At 45.1% G+C, this 13,854-nt stretch overlaps 1 protein-coding gene across 1 annotated transcript in view; it reads right to left on the bottom strand.

The window, feature by feature from the left end:
- The window catches only part of KIF11 (kinesin family member 11), a 34,043-nt gene extending 22,476 nt beyond the window's left edge, over positions 1 to 11,567 (bottom strand). Inside the window, exons 1-2 of the mRNA XM_039546987.1 lie at positions 11,415 to 11,567; positions 10,984 to 11,079 (exon numbers count right to left, since the gene is read on the bottom strand). Of these exons, the coding sequence (XP_039402921.1) occupies positions 10,984 to 11,066 (83 nt within the window). The 5' untranslated portion in view covers positions 11,067 to 11,079; positions 11,415 to 11,567. The remainder of the gene's footprint in view (positions 1 to 10,983; positions 11,080 to 11,414) is intronic.
- Between the last annotated feature and the right edge of the window lie 2,287 nt (positions 11,568 to 13,854).

Below are 13,854 nucleotides of genomic sequence, written 5' to 3'. Positions count from 1 at the left end.
GGAGAAACACATACAATAACTAATGTGAACTAAAAAAGTGAAGTTTTATTTAGAATTGTCAGTTTGTCTAACAATATGCCAAATTATATTTCACTAAGGGTTAAATATACTGCATAATTCTTATTGTAAACGTCTTTATAAAAAAATCTTGAATGTAGCATATCCACCATGGATCCCTAGCAATACATCTAGTCAGTCATTGTGACTTCTCGGCAGTGGTCATCATCCAGAGTTTGAAGAAAAAGCTCAACTTCCTACAAAGCACGTGCCCAATTGTGTAGTGTTCTCACATGGAGCTGTAAAAGAAAGGATTTCTTCTTGAACAGGTTATACCCTAAAGCACACATTGTTATTAACCTTGTGAATAGCCTTTCACTTAGACCAAAGACCGGGAAACAATTTGGTTAGCTAAAAATGCAATGGAAAAAGTTGCCCAAAATGGTTATACAGTAGCTAAACTTCTATTAAAGTTGGTTTGATATGGGAGATGGAATAAGTTTCTCATTGGACTGATTGCTTGAGTACAGTTGAGAAAAGAGGGACTCAACTTCATACCATGTTGATGGCCTTGGGGCAAAGAATATCTTACCCAATTTTAAGGCACCATGTAAATTTACAATGCTTATAAATAGAGCAGTAGATATCACCAGAACCATTTGAATGCTGATACATTATTGCTATTATGAAGACCTACTCACAAGCACTAACAAAAAAACAAAAAACAAAAACAAAAAAACAATTTTTTTTTTTTAAAGTAAAAGGGCTTTCCAGATATTTGAAGGGCAGGGCAGAGATGAGACATTGTTTAAGGGATTTTTGGGAAGTTCGATAGAAATATGATTTGTCATTTAATGAGTTGCTGTCTTCAAAGGACAGGAGCTACTATAAAGTCCTGGAATGGAGTTCAGTCCAAGGGACTAGGTTGCTATAGGGATGTCCAGAACTGTGTGAATAACCCTAATACTAGACTTATGGAGCCAGTTAATATTTGCAATATATACTGATGTTTAGCAAGAAGGAGGCAGAATGGAGTTTCTGTCTGTTAGTTTGTTGTGTGCTTGCTTCCCCTGTGCCTGCTTGATTGAAGTTTCAGTGTAGTCTCTTCTGGGGGCTGTGTGCTGCGCCAAGCAGCCTGCTAGCTAGGCTGAGAGCTAACTAATGAGGTTCTAGCCTGCTATCCTTTGATCCCTAGTCCCTTGACAAGGGGGCATGGGTAATTCAGGCAGACAGGGGTTTAAAAAGCCAGCTCCTAAGCAACTAGAGGAGCTAACAAAAAGCAGAAGCAAACAGGATAGTTTTGAGAAGGTGCATGACAGCAAGCATGAGAGCCATATACACCGAACCCGAACCCTAACCCTAACCCACACACACACAGACTTTAGGCCAATAATGTCCCCAAAACACCAAACCAAACCCCTGAAAGAGTAAAAATAAAGCAGGCAGAAGTTCAGCAGCAGAGTCGGGGCTATCCAGTTTATTGCACTGAATGCAGCATGTAAGATTGGCAGGTGCCATACGTATGCCTTTGGAGAAAGCAACTCATGCCCCTTAGAGATAGAGTATGGGCTCTTGAAACCAGAGTGGCTGAACTGGAGGAGATAAGGGAGATAGAGGTACATAGATGAGACTTTCAGGGATACAGTAGAGTAGTCCCCCCACCCCCATGGTGTGAAAGCCTCTGTGCCGTTGAAGAGCATAAACGTCTCAGGGAAAGCAAACATCAAGCTGGAGCAAAGAGAAACAATCCCATAGTTGGTACCTTCCTTCCAGATGTCATGGTATCCTCTCACAGTGATGAGAAGGAACCCCATTTATTAGAAGAGACAGGCAATAGTAATAGAGGATTCAATTATTAGAAATCTAGATGGGTTTGAGAAGACCGGAAGAACTGCATGGTGAATTGTTAGTCAGGTGCAAAGGCTGCAGACCTCTCAAGACATCTAAATAGATGTATGTGCAATGCTAGGGAGGAGCCAGTGGTCATGGAACACATAGGTATCAGAGACATAGCAAATGGTAGGAGAAAGGTCCTAGTACAGGGGTTCTCACAAATTTTTTGGTGGCTGCTCTGACAATTTTTCCTAAAATACTTTATTAACTTTGGGGAAAACAAGTCCAAATCATTGTAATTTATTTATGTAGGGGTTGTGTGTCTCCGAGGGGGGATGGAGCGGAAGGGCAGGGCCCAACCATTGTTGGTGGCCCTGGGTGGGGGGCTGCTACTCCCCTCCTCAATCACCTCCCAGAAGGCTGTGGCCACAAGAAAAGCCCCTGGTGACCACATGTAGCCATGGTGGCCGCATTTGAGAAACACTGTCCTAGTGGCCAAATTTAAGATGCTAGTTAAAAAGATTGAGATCCAGGGCCTCCATGGTAACATTCTCTGAAATGCTTCCACTTCCATATGCAGGGCCTGTTAAGATAGACAGAACTGCAGGGTTTCAATGTATGGAAGAGATGGCGGCGTTGGGAGGAGGGATATAGGTTATTAGGAACTAGGGAACTTTTGGGGAAAGGAGGAGCCTATACAGGAAGGATGGGCTTCAACTAAACCAAAATGAACCAGACTGCTGGCATGTAAAAATAAAAAGGTCAAAGGAATTTTTGAACTGAGGGATGGGGGAAAGCAGCACACAGTTCAGACAGACATTCCTGAGGAGAGGATTTATTAAAAGGGACACTCTATTCCCTGGAAAAGAGAAGAGGATAGAAGAGTGCCAGTGGGAACTGAAAAAAGAAAGAGTCAAACGAAAGAGTCCCATGTAGTCATCACAAAGAAAGGCAACTAAATATTGAGAATTTTTACAAGCATTTGTATACAAATGTTAGAAAACTAAAATGTTAAGCTGGGTGAATTGGAGTGCCTGGTATTAAATGAGGATATAGATATAATAGGCATCACAGAAAGTTGGTGGAACAATAATAATCAACGGGACACAGTAATACCAGGGTATGAAATATATAGAAATAACAGAGTAGACCGTACTGGTGGAGGTGTGGCACTATATGTAAAAGAAAACAGAGTCAAATATAGTAAAAACCCTAAATGAATCAAACTGTACCATAGAATCTACATAGAAAGAAATCCCATGCTTTAATAATAAGCGTATGGAAGCAGGAACATACTACCGACCAAATGATCAGGATGATGACAGTGACTGTGAAATGCTCAGGAAGAAAAGAGAAGCTACCAAAAAACAAAACAAAACAAAAAACACCCAAAAAACCTAAAATCAGAAAACATAGTAATAATGAGGGATTTCAACTATCCCCATATTGACTGGGCACCAGTCACCTCAGAACAGGATGCAGAGATAAAGTTTTTAGACACCACCCATTAATGACTGCTTCCTGGAGTAGCTAGTCCTGGAACCCACAAAGGGAGAGACAAGTGACACACAGGATCTGGTCCAAGAGATGAATATAGCTGAACTGCTCAGTAACAGTGATCATAATGTAATTAAATTTAAAATCCTTGGGGGGGGGGAAGCAGTGGGTGATGGGGGAAAAAACAAAGAAACCCACCACTGTAGTATTTAACTACAAAAAGGGGAACTACACAAAAATTAGGAAGCCAGTTAAATGGAAATTAAAAGGAACAGTTACAAGCGTAAAATGCCTGCAAGCTGCATGGACACTACATAAAAATACCATAAATAGAGGATCAAACTAAATGCATACCCCTAATAAAAACAAACAATAAGAGGATCAAAAAATGCCACCATGGCTAAACAGAAGCAGAAGCAAAAATACATCCTTTAAAAATTGGAAATCAAATCCTATTGGAAACAGAAATGAGCATAAACTCTGGCAAGTGACATGTAAAAGTATAATTAGGAAGGCCAAAAAAGAATTTGAAGAGCAACTAGCAAGACACAGAAACTAACAACAATTTAGTTTTTTAATTTTTTATTTAAAAAAGGAAGCCTACCAAACAATCAATCTTTGTACCAGATTACTAGAAAATAGCTAATGTAACATCAAATTTTCAAAAAGGCTCCAGAGGCGATCATGACAAATAGAGGCCAGGTAAGCCTAACTTCAGTATCAGGTAAATTGGCGGAAACTGTAGTAAAGAATTATCGGGGACATAGATGAAGAAAACATTTTGAGAAAGAGTCAACACTGTTTTTGTAAAGAGAAATCAGGCTTCACCAATCTATTAGAATTATTTGAAGGAGTCAAACAAAGATGGTTAGCTTTGTTTGGGATAGTAAAATTCCATTTCCGTCCACATGGGAGAGGGTATAAAAGACCCAGGAAACATCTGTTTTGTCTTCAATTCCTGTTTCATTTGTCTGGATTGGATTTCTAAAAAAGAAGCTCTAAACAAGGACTGATGATCCCCCAAGTTGTTTGGATAATTTCGAGAGAGACTTTTGCAAACTAGTTTGTTTTTGCAAACTAGTAGTGGACAAAGGTGCACGAAGGTGGGAGATCACCCTGCAGCACCCCTACCCCTGGGAAATGGACTCAGCGGTGAGGCTGCACCCAACACTGACACAGCGCAAGGCTTAGGCCTGGCCCAGAAACACTTCAGGGCCCTGCCTCTCTGTGCCAGGTGCACCAGGTTTGGGGCAGGCAGGCTCAACCAGACAGGATCCAAGTGTGAAAGGGCTGAGTGTGGGGGGATCTAGGTGTGGGACAATCTGGGTGCAGACAGCTCAGTGGGGAGTGTAGGTGTGGGGGGATCTGGATGCACAGAGGCTTGTTGGGGGGGTTCCAGGTTCAGGGTCAATGGGAATCTTTAGAGGCTTCCAGGTGAAGGTGAAGGTGGTTGGGGCTCAGCAGAGGGGTCTGGATTTGAGGGTGTCAATGGGGGAGTCTGGGTGTGAGGGAGTAGGGCTAGGTGGGGTGGGGGTCTGGGTGCAATTAGCTGGGGTCAGTGGAGTGGGGGTCTGGATGTGGGGGCTCAGGGTGGTGCAGAGGGGTGGGGCTCATCAGGTTGGGGGGTTGAGTGCAAGGAGCTCAGTGGGTGGTGGTCTGAGTGCAGGGGGACTGGATGCAGGGATTGAGGTTTAATGGGGTAGGGTTCGAGTATGGAGTGCTAGGGGGTTCTGGATGTACAGGGTGAGGCTTGGTGTGGATGTCTGGGTATGGGAGGTCCAGATGCATGGAGAAGCAGCTCCCCATACAATGACCCGTCCCCCCACAACTGAGGTGTGATGGGGGCAGGAAGCAGGGGAGGATGCTCAGCTTCCTGTAGCTGGGGGAGGTTTCTGGGGGTGAGTCTGACACAGCACCAGCCACTCTTTGTAGGGGAAGAGGAAGTCCCATCCTCTCCTGTCTCCAATCTAACCGTGACTAGCAGCTTATCACAGATCAGGGTAGGAGCCACTGGCTGGGGTGTCCCCAGTCCCGCAGTGATTTATCTCTGTCGGCTGCTCCGGGTGCCTGAAACGATGTACCTATGCTATTAGGGTGTGATGTATGACTACTCTTGCAGCTTCCCTGTCAGAAAGTCATTTTTCTGTGGGGAAGCAAAGAAATCGGCAGGGGCCATGAATTCTGCACACATGCACAATTCATCCAAGAGTAATTACTAGACTATTGACAACAGAGCAATTATTGGGTAAGATCTGAGAGCTGCCACCTGATGTGCCAAGGCTACCTCTGCTCCTGCTTTCCCTGCCAGCTCAGGACCCCAGCATCCTGTCTTGCTGAGCCAGACGCCCATCTGCTCCAACACAGACCCAGGGTCTGAATTACTTGCCACAAAGGTGCAGGCTTCATTGAAAGCAGCTTACGGAAGTGTTCTAGTCTTTTACACTCAGATGCCCAACTCCCAATGGGGTCTAAAACCCAAATAAATCCATTTTACCCTGTGTAAAGCTTATATAGGGTAAATTCATGAATTGTTCGCCCTCTATAACACTAACTCTATAACCTCCCCCAGGTATTAATACATACTCTGGGTTAATTAAGAAGTAAAAAGTGATTTGATTAAATACAGAAAGTAGGATTTAAGTGGTTCCAAGTAGTGACAGACAGAACAAAGTCCAAGCAAAATAAAATAAAACACGCAAGTCTGAGTCTAATACAGTCATACAACTCAATACAGGTAAAAATCTCACCCTGAGAGATGTTTCAATAAGTCTCTTTCACAGACTGAACCGCCTTACTAGTCTGGGCACAGTCCTTTTCCCTGGTACAGCCATTGTTCCAGCTCAGGTGGTAGCTAGGGGATTCCTCATGATGGCTGCTTCCCTTTGTTTTGTTCCACCCATTTATATATCTTTTCCATAAGGTGGAAATCCTTCGTCCCTCTCTGGGTTTCCACCCCCTCCTTCTCAATAAGGCCTTGGCTACACTGGCGCTTTACAGCGCTGCAACTTTCTCGCTCAGGGGTGTGAAAAAACACCCCTCTGAGCACAGCAAGTTACAGCGCTGTAAAGCGCCAGTGTAAACAATGCCCCAGCGCTGGGAGCACGTCTCCCAGCGCTGTAAGCTAATCCCCAGGGGGAGGTGGAGTACCTGCTGCGCTGGGAGAGCTCTCTCGCAGCGCTGGCGCCGCGACCACACTCACACTTCAAAGCACTGCTGCCGGAGCGCTCCCGCGGCAGCGCTGTACAGCTGCAAGTGTAGCCATACCCTAAGGCCTTGGCTACACTTGCAAATTTGCAGCACTGCAGCAGGGTGTGAAAACACACCCTCTCCAGCGCTGCAAATTGCGGCGCTGCAAAGCACCAGTGTGGTCAAAGCCCCAGCGCTGAGAGCACGGCTCCCAGTGCTGTACGTTATTCCCCACAGGGAGGTGGAGTACGGACAGCGCTGGGAGAGCTCTCTCCCAGCGCTGGCGCTTTGACTACATTTAGCGCTTCAAAGCGCTTGAAATGCAAGTGTAGCCAAAGCCTAAGACACCAGGTTAAAGTGGATTCCAATTCAGGTGACATGATCACATGTCACTGCAAGACTTCATTACCCACTTGCCAGCACACGTATACAGGAAGACTTACAGGTAAAATACACCCATCTGAAGTCAATTGTCCTAGTTAATGGGAGTCATCAAGATTCCAAACCACCATTAATGGCCCACACTTTGCATAATTACAATAGGCCGTCAGAGTTATATTTCATATTTCTAGTTTCAGATACAAGAGTGGTACATTTATACAAATAGGATGATCACACTCAGTAGATTATAAGCTTTGTAATGATACCTTAGAAGAGACCTTTTGTATGAAGCATATTCCAGTTACATTAGCATATTTTTATAAAATCATATAGAGTGCAACATCACAATATTGACCTGGCTTCTTGAGATCAGAAGGACTCTGTTTGATGAAATGGGTTTTCAATAACCACTGCATCTTTGACTTCATGTTAACCAGTGTAGTGAGACAGAAGCAGTGCTCCCTCTAATTTTTCCCACACGTGTGCGGAATGAATTTTGTTATGTGCACCAATATGGAGGTGATGTGTCACACATCACCTCCATATTGGTGCACATAAAGTTCACGTGGGGGGGTGGGGCCAAGGGGTTCGGCGTATGGGAGGGGGCTCAGGGTTTGGGCAGAGGGTTGGGGTGCAGGCTCTGGGGTGGGGCCAGGGATATGGGGCTTAGGGCTGGGGCAGAAGGCTGGGGTGTGGGCTCTGGGGATGAGGGGTTTGGGGTGCAGGCTGCCCTGGGGCTATGGTGGGGGGAGAGAGGATTCCCCCCAGATCTCTATCCCTGCAGCAGCACCTGGGCTGGGGCCATGGGATGGGCGCCTCTCCCCTGGCCATGGCAGGTCTGGGCTGGGGCAGACACACCTCTCCCCACCACAGCGGGGCTTGGGGAGAGGCATCTCTCCCCGCCACAGCCCTGAGTGCCTGTGTGGTGCTTAATAGGCTGCTGCGCAGTCACGCAGCTTAGAGGGAACTTAGAACAGAAGTTAACTTTTGTTACTCGTTTGGTATAGCTAATGGTAGAATAACTACCAGTTTGGGGTGAGCCTGCCCTATTTTTCAGCACTTTGTTCTGAATCTGGTATTCTCCGCGGTGACCCACTGAGGTATGGTGACACTACTTAAGAAAGAGATCTTGGAGTCATCTTGGATAGTTCTGTGAAAACATCTACTAAATGTGCAGCAGCAGTCAAAAAAGCTAACAGAATGCTAGGAACCATTAGGAAAGGGATAAAGGAGGATGATAAAAAAAAATTAAAAAAATCAATGCCACTACATAAATCCATGGTATGCCCACATCTTTAATACTGCATGCATTTCTGGTGGCCTAAACTCAAAAAAGATATACTAGAATTGGAAAAGGTACAGAGAAGGACAACAAAAATTATACGAAAGCTGTTCCATACCCATATTAAAGAGACTGACTGTTCAGCTTGGAAAAGATATGACTGAGGGGGATGGATTATGCTAGAGAGCTATAAAATCATGAATGGTGTGGAGAAAGTGAATAAAGACGTGCTATTTACCCCTTCATGTAACACAAGAACCAGGGTCACCAAATGAAATCTTTAGTAAAAGGCGAAAGATTTACATGCTCTGAAGAATAATAGGCAGCAGATGTAAAACAAACATAAGGAAATACTTCTTCACACAATGAACTTGTTGCCAGGAGATGTCATGAAGGCCAAAAGAGTAAATGGGTTTAAAAAAAGAATTGGATAAATCCATGGAGGATAGGCTCACTGTGGCTATTAGCCAAGATAGTCAAGGATGCAACCTCAGGCTCTGGATAGCCTTAAGCCTCTGACTGCCAGAAGCTGGTACTGGATGACAGGGGATGGATCACTCATTAATTGCCCTGTTCTGTTCATTCCCTCTGAAGCATCTGGCAGTGGCCACTGTCAGTAGACAGGATACTGAGCTAGATGGACCATTGGTCTGACCTAATATGGCCATTTTTATATTTCGTTCTTAATAATCCAATGCTCACTGAAAACAGGAAGCGAAGTGGTACACTTGAATCTTGCCCCAAAACAGGCAACTTCAAAAGCTATACTCCTGTTTTGGAATATCCTTGGTTTACATGACCCTCAAACCACTAGCAGCACCATATATTGTTTTAGGTCAAAATCTCATTGAGAGTCTCATTAAGTGTTTGCTTGCTAATCACAATCAGAAATTAATAAAAAACCTCCTCAAAAACATCCTCTGAACCCATTATTTCATAAAGTGAGAATACAAACACTAGTTTGGCCTTGCCTACACTCATAAATAGCCCCACTCCAATCACTGTTACTATACTGACTCCGAACCCTAAGCAAAGACAAAGGCTGTGTTTACACTGCCACTTTCAGCTCTAAAACTTTAGTTGTTCGGGGGTGTGAAAAAAAACACCCCTGAGCGACAAATATTTTAGCACTGAAAAGCGCCAGTATAGACAGTGCTTTATCACCCCTCATTCGGGGTGGTTATTTTTTATCACTGGGAGAGCTCTTCCCCGGCGATAAAGCAGGACTACACTGCCCATGTCACAATGCTATAACACGGGCAGTGTAGACATACCCAAAGATATGCAGTGGTTGGCAATGACTGTACTAAAAGGTTTGCTTGGAGCACATTTTTTTGTACTCTTAGGTGTCAGCGCCAGAACATTTGCACAGACTGCTGAATAATGTGTATTCCCAAGTGTATTTTAGTGGTTCTCTTCATTAGTTTATGCCAACACCTTATAAGAAATTAGACAGGAAGCTCTTCAAGGTGGAAAGACATCTATTATGTCTTGTATAGGTCTAAGCACACCAGCTCTTTAATCGTCACCTATAACCCCACATTGAACCATTTGAACTAGATTACGCAAAGTGAGCCATTTTCGTCAAGATCCTTTAGGTACTGAAGTGATACAAAGTTGTGCAATGTTACAAAATTCCTCATAGCCAGCTCATCTCCAATGGAGTCTCAGAGTTACAACATATGGTACATTTATCAATACAATATGCAGTATATCCACATTTAAGGTCCAGAATAAAGTGCAAGCTAAACATGACAGCTCTGAGCTGTGAAATTGACAAGCCACCCACCATTCCCAGCCCAGAGCACTGGTGGATGCCCCCCCGGGGCATCTCATCCGGGCTTCCAGCTGGGAGCAGGATCCCAGTCGCCCAACTCTCCAGGGGAGTTGACAGCTAACAACGGATGTAAAGAACACAGGGTCTACAGACACTGAGTCACCCTAACTACACTGACATAAGCCCTACACCTTTCCTTGAGGTGGGTTTACTATGTCAGCCTAGCTGGGGAGTTACATCACTGGGAGGAACATTTCAGTGTGTACACCTCCGCTGTTTTGTTAACAAAAGCTGACATTTGTTGACAAAACTGCAGTGTAGACAAGATGTACTCCAAATCTGGAGAGGAGTCACAAACTAGTTCTCCAGAGACAAAAGGCTAGCAAATGGGCCATCACCTGGTTAAGTGGCCATTCTTTGGCAGGAAAGAGGTTGATGGTGAAAAATCTACATCTTAACAATGAAACAGTGTGGACAGTCCACAAAGAAAAAAAACAGGAGTACTTGTGGCACCTTAAAGACTAACAAATTTATTTAAGTATGAGCTTTCCTGAGCTACAGCTCACTTCTTCGGATGAAGAAGTGAGCTGTAGCTCAGAAAGCTCATGCTAACGATAGCTCATCTCAATTGATTAGACTCTGCCTGTTGGTATGCATACTTCCACCTTTTCATGTTCTCTGTATGTATAAATATCCCCTGTCTGTGTGTTCCATTCTATGCATCCGAAGAAGTGAGCTGTAGCTCACGAAAGCTCATGCTTAAATAAATTTGTTAGTCTTTAAGGTGCCACAAGTACTCCTGTTTTTTTTGTCCAGCACTAGTTATTTGCCCATGGCGGTAACAGAGAAGCTCACGCTGCCCAAGTAGGATGACCAGATGTCCCGATTTTATAGGGACAGTCCCGATGTTTGGGGCTTTGTCTTATATAGGCGCTTATCACCCCCACCCCGTCCCGATTTTTCACAGTAGCTGTTTCGTCACCCGCCGCCCAGGAGGAGCCGTCACGGGGGGCGCACCGGCCCCGCTTACCTGCATCTCACAACCACTTGGATATTCTTGCCCTTCTCCTCTTTCTTAGCGCCGCCCTGGGAGCTCACGGCCGCCGTCGCCATTGTCGCGGGGAGCCTGCGGAGGGGAAGGAAGCGGTGAGTGCAGACTGGCTGCTCCCCGCTCGGCGGACAGAGCTGAAGGGACAACAGAGCGCGTCCCCCCGAGCGCTCTACAGCCCTGCCCGACAGCCCGGGCGGGGGAGCATCATCCCCCTCCCGCGGGGCCCCGGGCGGCGCCTTGCCCCGCTCACGCAGGGAACCCGGCGCCGAGCACAGCGGCAGCCGGCCACGGAGAGGGAGCGTCGCCCAGCAAGGGAGCCCCGAGCTCAGGCGAGGTCCCCGGGAAAGGGGGGACCGGCCGGCCCGCCGCCCCCCCAGCGATTAGCGCGCAGCCTCTCCCCCCCAACCTACTGTCGCCACCCGCCAAGCTGCTCCAGCCGCTTCCCGTCGCTACGCGCCTAGCCAGGGGCGCCCCTTTCCCTCGACAACTTTGAACCGCGCGCCAGGACTTCCGCAGCCAATCAACGGAAAGCCGCGCGGCTCGTGGTGCAGCATGGGACTTAATTTAAATTTCGGGAACTTGAGGGTAGGGTTGTACTTGAACTGACGTCACACCGGGGTGCGGGCGGCGCACTCCTCGGGCGTGAGCGTTCGGGGCTCGAATCAGGTCGCCTGCGTCCCACGAAGCAATGGCTGCTGGGAATGGTGGTCCCCCTCCCCGGAGCACAGCATGCTGGGAGTGGTAGTTTCTGCCTGCAGCTGGTCACTTGGGTCCAAGAAGGGATGCGTTGCGTTGCGTGCTACGGCGAATCTATCCCTCTGCAGTCGGATCGGGCGCTTCGTGCTCTGGACTGTCGCCTCACGGCAGTTGTATAACTGCTGTCGGGGGAAGGTTTGGTTTGGGGACATTATTACACCTGTATTCGGTGGCTGTAAAGGTATTTGCATCACAGGAAGCCCATGCAATGTAACCCTCTGAAACCGTTCCCAGTGGTTTTTCTTTCCTTACAGCAAGAACAATGAACAGACGCTCCTGTCGTTCAGTGTCTCTCCCTACCCCTTGCTGTACTGCAGGAAGCGGAACAAGGAGGCTTTTCTACCTTGTTGTTTTCAGATCTATTACAGTGGCGCTACTTCCTACACAATAGAGTGGGAGCAGCTGTCTCTTGCTGAGGGAATTAGTCACTTCACTAACTTGCTTTCAGACAACAGTTTCATTACTAAAAGTAATATGTATGGGATAAGAGCCTGAATAAACTAGAACTGCACAATGACAAGTGTTGCTAAAATCCTGAAGAGCTGGAGCAATGGGCAATGAGGTGCAGTCCCCCGATCAGAGCTCCTTCACGGAGCACACAGACAAGAAAGAATGGATTGGAATTTTGCAAGGATGCATTTTTATTTGGCAAATGGCGACATGAAACAACTTCATTGCTACCTTGTACCACTCCTCTTAAGAGTTAAAACAATGTCTGCAAGAACCAAAGATATTGCAGTCTCATGCAAAGGCACTAAGAACAAGGCATAGGAATCAACCACATATATCTTTTATATATAAAAGGCCATTACTGATGAGCTGCTAGTCCAATCCTAAACAAATGGTCCTGGTTCATTCTAAAAATAGGCTGAGGACTGCAAAGCACAAGACCAACAGAGACTTTACACTGATTAATACAAGGTTAATTTGCAGCATTTCTGAGGCAGCATTACCTATTGGCTTCCACATAACACTTGAGTGTATGGATGCTGCTAAAATGAGATACAGTCTGCTTATACATTACATATTAAAAAACGACATTAAACGAAAATTACTTAGCTTGCAAATCAAAAGTTAGTAATGCCAGATTCACTTACCCTTGCAATCTTAATTTTTCCCCTTTGCCTCATTCAGTGCAGAAGTTTGATGGACAGGGATCACGTAGAAAAAGCATTTAATCATGTCATTAAAAGAATATCATAACGTATATGCAAAAGTGTGTCAAATTAGGCTGTAGAGGAGACTATAGCTCTCGTATTTCCTAACTTTGCAACCAAAATAATTGTATTTTAATGTAGGTTTTTGGTATGTAATTTCCTAGGCATGGTGTATTGTTTAGTTTTTTAAGGAAACTAAAAGCACAGAAACAAATGCTGGCTGGTTTACGAAAGAGGCATCCAAATGGGAAAACTAATAGATACAAAAGCAACACTGATTGCAACTATATTCTGATTGAGCCCACCCTTAGTCCCAGCCATTTTATACATTCTGTACCTGCTAAGCGTAAAAATTATTTGCACAGGGAAATGTGTCAGAGCTATGGCCTGATCAAGGTATCAACAAGTATAGGTACATAAACATGTAGATTATGTGCCATCACCTTCACTTTATAACAACCCCTTTGCAATATTCACTGTGAAAGAGAAGGCTGGATCTGAAAATTAACTTTTACCTTCTGCTCCAAGTTCTGGCTGCAGTTTCTTTTTTGGTATGCAAGTATGTACAGCTGTGATGGAATGTCATAACAGCACCAGCCAGAATTTGGCTCATAATATAAAATAAGACAATTACTAGAAAAATACAGGTTAGAGACCATTCAAACTCCCATTTAAACCACAGGAATCTATTTTAATGGGAATTGGATCAGGCCTTTTGGTATTTACGCCTTGTCTATGCTAGGAAAAATGATACTTTAGTCAATCAAGCTAGCTCAACATGATTGAAAAACGCAATTTAACACAAGTGTAGACCCAGTTTAACACCTTTAGCTCTATTTTATATCAGTTTATAATGTAAGCAGAATCTTTTTTCCTAGTCTAGCCAAGACAGGAGACACAAAATGAGCAACAAGGAAATGGCATTTTTCAAATAAAT

The sequence above is a fragment of the Mauremys reevesii genome, linkage group 7 (assembly GCF_016161935.1).
Source record: "Mauremys reevesii isolate NIE-2019 linkage group 7, ASM1616193v1, whole genome shotgun sequence".
Taxonomy (NCBI): domain Eukaryota; kingdom Metazoa; phylum Chordata; order Testudines; family Geoemydidae; genus Mauremys; species Mauremys reevesii.
Note: the sequence above shows the minus strand (reverse complement) of the source record. Positions and strands in the feature narration are given on the sequence as shown.